Here is a 6,409-nt window from a genome sequence, read left to right on the forward strand (position 1 = left end):
AGGCTGATTTATTTTCCTTCATCATCTAAAACTGTGTAACTGAAAACGTAATAGTTTTAGCAAGCTTCTTTTAACCCGTTTTCTCCTAACTTTCATCTTCATCTTTCTATGTTTTGTGTGTTTAGTTTCATCCTTATCCCACTTAATCTTTTTAGCTAGTTGTTTTGATAATTTCTTAAAGTGAGAAGATAAATTTTTAGTGACATAATATAAAATTTTTATAGGCTTCCAAACACTGTTTTAATTCTTTAAACAAATTCCAGTAAATTCTGTTTTCAGTATCATACGATTATTGTATATTTTAATTTCTGATGTTTTGTCTTCCTTATTCCATTAGATTATTATAAATTTATCAGTGATTTTCTGAAATATTTAGACACTAAACACCTTATTTTTATTTTACTTACAGTTTACTTTCATTATGACAGGTCACTACTCTCTAGATATATCATTGGACAATAGAATGTGACCTCCTTTGTTTACCAATTTTTACTTTTAAATTTGACCTAGCAATGTAGTACGTATTAAATAATAGGTCCTCAGGAGCTATTTGTTCAGTGAAACAAAGTTGGTTTTGCTTCTGTGCTTGTATGTGGAGCTAAATCAATGGTTTTTAAAATCCTAATACAGAATTTTAAATATCAAGTATAAGCTAAACAGTGCTTAATAAAAATTCCAAAATTTCAGTATCTGACTCTGTGTGGCTCCCTACCAAAGTGCTGGCCAGCATAAAGCATTAGGACATACAGGATTTAAATGACACAAGCTGAGGATGATTGTTGATAGTACAGGCAATAGAAAGAAGTACTCTGATACTCTGTAAAATCTCCTATGGCATGAGGCCAAAACTGTTGAGGAGTTATAGTTTCATGGAAACAAAATTTCCATTTCAGTACTTTTTAATTTGAAGGTTAACTGTTGCAGAGGATGTATGGAAACAACAAAAAACAAGGAAGCCATACACAGTGTTATTCATAGCAACTCTAATTTATTCTATCTCCATAATCATTTAATATTGATTTCAGCAAAACAATATGGGTTTTAATATTTAAAAATTCAATTGCTTGTCTTCTTTGAGTTAGTGTTTAAATTATATGACTTAATTAATTTATATTTTGTGTTTAAAGGTACATTTTACACAAATGCAAAGATAATTATGTCTTTGGAGTTAAAGGCACATGGTTCAGTGTGTAGGGAAAGAGCTAAATTCTGGTTTGGTTGTGTGACATGGCACATAAATATCATCTCTGAATATCAATTTTCCAGTCTTTGACCTACATAAGAAGTCTCTTTGGCCAAAAATAATGTGATCACTTAAAGTATTGTACATGAGAGAAGCCTGTACATTTAGTATTTTAAAAAATGAGCTATCGCCGGGTGGTGGTGGTGCACGCCTTTAATCCCAGCACTCAGGAGGCAGGGGCAGACAGATTTCTGAGTTCGAAGCCAGCCTGGTCTACAGAATGAGTTCCAGGACAGCCAGGGCTATACAGAGAAACCCTGTCTCGGAAAAAAAAAAGAGCTATCATTAGGCTTACATGTACATTATTTCATAATAAGTTATACAATTACAATAGGAGGAAATATTTGCTCAAAAATACCTAGTTTAGAACTTGGTATCCTATTTTCTAGTATACATTAATTATAGACACATTAAAGTTTAAAGAACATTTGGAATTGAAATACTTGATGGGAAAATTAAGTATAAATGATTGATAGGAACTATGGCATGATAATAGGCAATCAACCCAGTCATCGTTTAAAGAGAAAACATGATCTTCTAAATATGATCTCAAAAACCTCAGCAATACACAATACCATCGTGATCACAGTAAATGTGTACATTGCAATGAGGAAAATAGTCTTTTCAAAGTGCTCTGGAACCATGCATTTTAGAATATTTGGTTTTTTACCAAGCAATTCAGTATCACACAAGTATATCGGCTTCACTTGGAAGCCAAAGAGGTGAATCTGAAGCCAAAATGCTAACACCTCCAGGCTGATTCTTAACAAGACTGAGAGGATGTAAATCACAGTGTACGCGGGCTTCTGAAGAATGCATTCTTGATTGATACTTTTGCATGCAGCATACAGGTGGAAAATAGCTCCAGGAAGCAGGACAAGCACTAGCTGTAATGCCCAGAACACCTAAAGCATACCAGAACTATTTTAGTCAAATCAAATAAGCAAAAACCAAAGACACATGGAGTATTGACAAATTAATCCAGGGCTAATTTAAAAATTGTACATTTTTGCAAATACCTTATAAAAATGAAATATGATGAACAAATATACTGGTGCTGACAAGATTTTAGAACTTTAAACATAATGGCGGTTGGAAATCATATTTTATTATCATTGGTTTCTGGTAAAGAAATGGTAAAGTACTTGATTATAGTAGCTGATTAATGCCTTTATGCTACATATTGCTGATGGATAATAGAATATTGGATTTAGAAGCAATTTGTTACATCTTCTGAACTATCCATTCAATAAAAACATAATACACTTCTCAAAACTATAGAAGAAGAAACTATGAGTATTGGAGAGTCAATGTTTGTGTGTGTGCCAGAAAGCTTACTTGGGGAGTTATTGGCCGGAACTGATTGTAACAGAACAGGTTTATCTCTCGTTTGTCTGGGTCACAGCTGAAGTGCAAAGCCTCATTCCCGTAGACAGCAAAGCCCAGCACTCCAAGGAAGAACATCCGCACTGAGCCGAAGAAGAGAGTGTGGAACTGGCCGATCACAGTTGGAGGCTTAACCTGTTGGTTTTGGAGGGGAAAAATTAGTTGGAAACAAACATTTAGAAAGGACAATTGGGAGGATGTATTCATGATCACATTTTAAAAAGAATTTTTAAAAGGTTGAGATCTGAGACGTTTTTAGCAAAATAGACTCTTTGAGATGGTCAAGTTCACGGTTAAGCCCTCATTATGACATCATTATTCCACTTTACTCATAAATTATAAAGTACAGACATCAAATAGTGATCTACTGCCAATAACATGGGTAAGTTTAGAAATGCTTTAAACAGCTTTGAATGTGAGGAATACCTCCTTCTCTTGTAATCCCTTTAAAATAAAACCATAAGGATCTTAGAATGTCTGATTTCCTCTTTTGGAAGATTAGGTGACAAATACAACATTAAACTTAGAACACTATACTATCATAATGCCAGAACAGTATTTATTTAGTTTTGGCAAGTGTTTTTTTTTTTTTTTTATACTTAATATTGAATTAAGAGTATAAGCTACTTTAAGGCATCAATTGATGAATGTACCTCAGAGTTAAATCTACCTGTAATTTAGAATTCAGAATATTTTACAGCAGATGGCTGTTATTTTATTTTCTTAGTAAATGTACAGTAAATATATTCATCGCCACACATGCCAATTGATTTAAAATACACAGACAAATACTCATGCAATTGATTTTCTTGCTTGCTACTTACACATCCTTCATAGAAGTTCTTGATGTAATTTAGAGACATCTTTCAGGAGATGTTATCCTGGCATCCCCGTGGGCTGTTGCTGAACTATGCTGTCAGATTGCTTCTACCAGAACCAAACTTTTACATTCTCTCTTGACTTGTTCAACAGAAACCACCTATGTCTGCAAATTTCTCTCCCCTCCTCCTTTTCCTTTCTTTTTTTTTCCGTCATAGATCTCTGGGGCCCTAGTCAACTTTCCTATCTCCATCTCAAAACAAAACAAAAACAAGGAAACAAAAGCAGAGGGCATGTGGTCAGTCTAATAATCCCTTGACTTGCAAGATCAGCAAAGTCTGCCAGTCAGCCAGGAGTGCTAGCAAAGCAGGCCAGCAGACAGATGCCCTGAGCACCCAGGGGCCCTACAGTCTCTTGAGAATTGCTTAGATGTAAATTGGCACACCGTGTACTCTAAAGTGTTAACATGGTGTGTCCTAAAGTGCATGGAAATAGTTCTGATATTTTTTGGTTGACTTTCAGAATATATTGCTCATTTCTAGGAGGTCTAAGAATTTGTAAATACAGGCTTATGATAATTATTCCAATGCTGAATATTAGTCGTTATATGTATCTCTGCTGAATACTTGCAAGGGATGTGGAAAAAGATGTCTCTATTAGGTCTCTATTCTAAAGAGTCATATGTAGGGTGATAATCAAGATAAGACTAGGGTCTAGCTTAAATCATAACAATCTACCTTTTCCTTTTGTTCTTTAATAGATACCCTGTCCACTAGCTATGGTTATTGGTGCTGGGGTACAGTACGGACCTAAACAAGTAACTATGTCTATCTAAACCAGATGCTGTTATTTTCTCCAGAGCAGGAGCAATGCACAGCCTGGGATGGCTCATTGCTATTTCTTTTACTCATCTTCTTTTCTCTTGTGATATTCTGAAGGTTAACTCCAGGCCCTTTGCTTGTTTTTTTTTTTTTTTTTTTTTTAACAATAGAGAAATGACATTATATAGAATTATAACCAATGGGCAAAGACAGTTACATTCTTGAGTAACAGTGCTGTTCTAGGAGGAACAACCAAAACGAGCAGCTTAATGATTGGTTAGAAAATTAGCTCATATTCTTATGTCTTCAGATTCAAAATATAGGTATACTTTAATTCCTTTCTAGAAAGAGAAGTGTAAAAGCTTGTATGGTTATTTTTGGGAAGGATATCCGGCTTTGGATTCTATCTATGGACAGAAATAAATGATAATGTTTCATTAAATATATACAGTGTCATCTGTGAATCACTGCCATTCCTCTGTGACTACTGGTTCACAAAGGGAACATCCTGATCTATAAATGTTATATATTTACTCGTACCCTCCAGAGGAATATTAAACTCACCAGATAAGAGCACTTCTTGGGAGAGGGCCTCACACAGATGACAACACTTGGTAGGGTTGTTTATTGGGTGCTCATGTGGGTTTATTTACATGCAGGTTATTAAAAACACAGGTTAAGCAGTGCCTAGGCACCTGATCAGTGGGTGGTTACTAATGGTAAATTAAGAAATGCAAGTTATAATAACCCAGATGTGAGAAATAGCTTCTACTGTTTCATCTTAAGTCATGGGACAGAGGTATGGGTACTAAAATAAGGAAAAATATGTCCAAATTCATATTCTATTATAAATATTCTACCACAGATACTTACATCTCTTTTACTGTTTTCAACATTTTGCCAGGATGCTAAATGTCCTGTCTAATAGCAGACTTGAGCTGTTATACCTGGATGTGGCTTAGAGATTACTCTTTTTATTCTAGAGTCTGAAGATGCAAAGGGAAATGTCTTCTTTTATTCACCACCCACAGAGAACACTGAAGCAGGCCTGTGATCTATCAATTCTTCCACCCCACCTGAAAGAGCAGGAGAATTCAGCCATCACTGCTGCACAAGTTTGGAATGCACATGGGAAAATATTGCCAGTTGGAGACTTTATTGCTTAACAGAAATGGTTCCCAGTTCCACAGCTAGCTATGGTTTGTAGCTCTTCAATGGCCTATAACTCTGTACTCTGTTCTTGGCTGAAAGCATCTTTCCTTTTTTATTAGGAAAACAGTGGTTGTGTTTTCTTAACTGCTTCCCATCAGGAAAAAACCAGGGAACAAATAGTCTTATAATTTGACCAAGATTTAGCTCTTTAACCCATACTAGCAATTCTTTACCTACTACTGTCTTTTTTTTTTCTTTATATATATATGAATGTTTTTCTGCACATATGTATGTGTCTCACATGCATGCTTGACACCTGCATAGGCTAGAACTGGTGTCAGACCCTTCAGAACTGGAGATAGACTACTGTTAACTGTCATGGGGGTACTGAGAAGGGAAACCAGGTTCTCTACAAGAGTACCAAGTGCTGTAACCTGCTAAGCCAGAGAGCTTCTGTTGTTACATTCTTAATTCCCCCACCCCTGATTCTGTGTATGTGTGTATCAAATTTATACACTTAGCTATTTTTTTTCTTTTGTTTCTTCAAGGCAAAGTTTCTCCATGTAGCCTTGGCTGTCCTGGAACTTGCTGTGTAGTCCAGACTGGTCACACACTCACAGAGATCTGCTTACGTAGGCATCTGGAGTGCTAGTATTAAAGGTGTCTGCCACCACTGTCTGGCAGTAGCTTAGCTTTTTAATAAGTCATATAACATCTTAAATTCTTACTTTTCTGTCCTTATATGTATTTGTGTTTGTGGAAATATACTTTTTGTGAGACCATGCTTTGAAGATTCTTAGCAATCTTTTGTCTAACTGACATGACCACTACTCTCTACCGAACTTGGTTCGGGGCAGGGTGATAAATATCCCTAAGAAAAGTAATGAGCCTACATAACCTAGCACCAGATGAACAACAGAAAATGAACTTGATGTCATTGGACATTCTTTGTTTTATAATTCATGTTGGAGCTTTTTGAAAAATAATA

The 6,409-nt window shown here is 35.5% G+C and overlaps 1 protein-coding gene across 2 annotated transcripts; it reads right to left on the reverse strand.

Moving 5' to 3' along the window:
• Positions 1-1,752: 1,752 nt before the first annotated feature.
• On the reverse strand, positions 1,753-3,492 carry Gje1 (gap junction protein epsilon 1). Of its 2 annotated transcripts, XM_021175343.2 has the most exons (3): positions 3,454-3,492; positions 2,582-2,764; positions 1,753-2,148 (listed from the first exon to the last, which is right to left on the reverse strand). In XM_021175343.2, the coding sequence occupies exons 1-3, from the start codon at positions 3,490-3,492 to the stop codon at positions 1,753-1,755; spliced, it is 618 nt and encodes a 205-aa protein (XP_021031002.1). The 2 variants fall into 2 exon arrangements, with proteins under 2 accessions (XP_021031002.1, XP_085699460.1); XM_085843334.1 differs by lacking the exon at positions 3,454-3,492 and having other exon boundaries at positions 2,582-2,836.
• Between the last annotated feature and the right edge of the window lie 2,917 nt (positions 3,493-6,409).

Source organism: Mus caroli, unplaced genomic scaffold (genome assembly GCF_978045245.1).
Source record: "Mus caroli unplaced genomic scaffold, Mus_caroli_1 scaffold_9, whole genome shotgun sequence".
NCBI classification, from domain to species: Eukaryota; Metazoa; Chordata; class Mammalia; order Rodentia; family Muridae; genus Mus; species Mus caroli.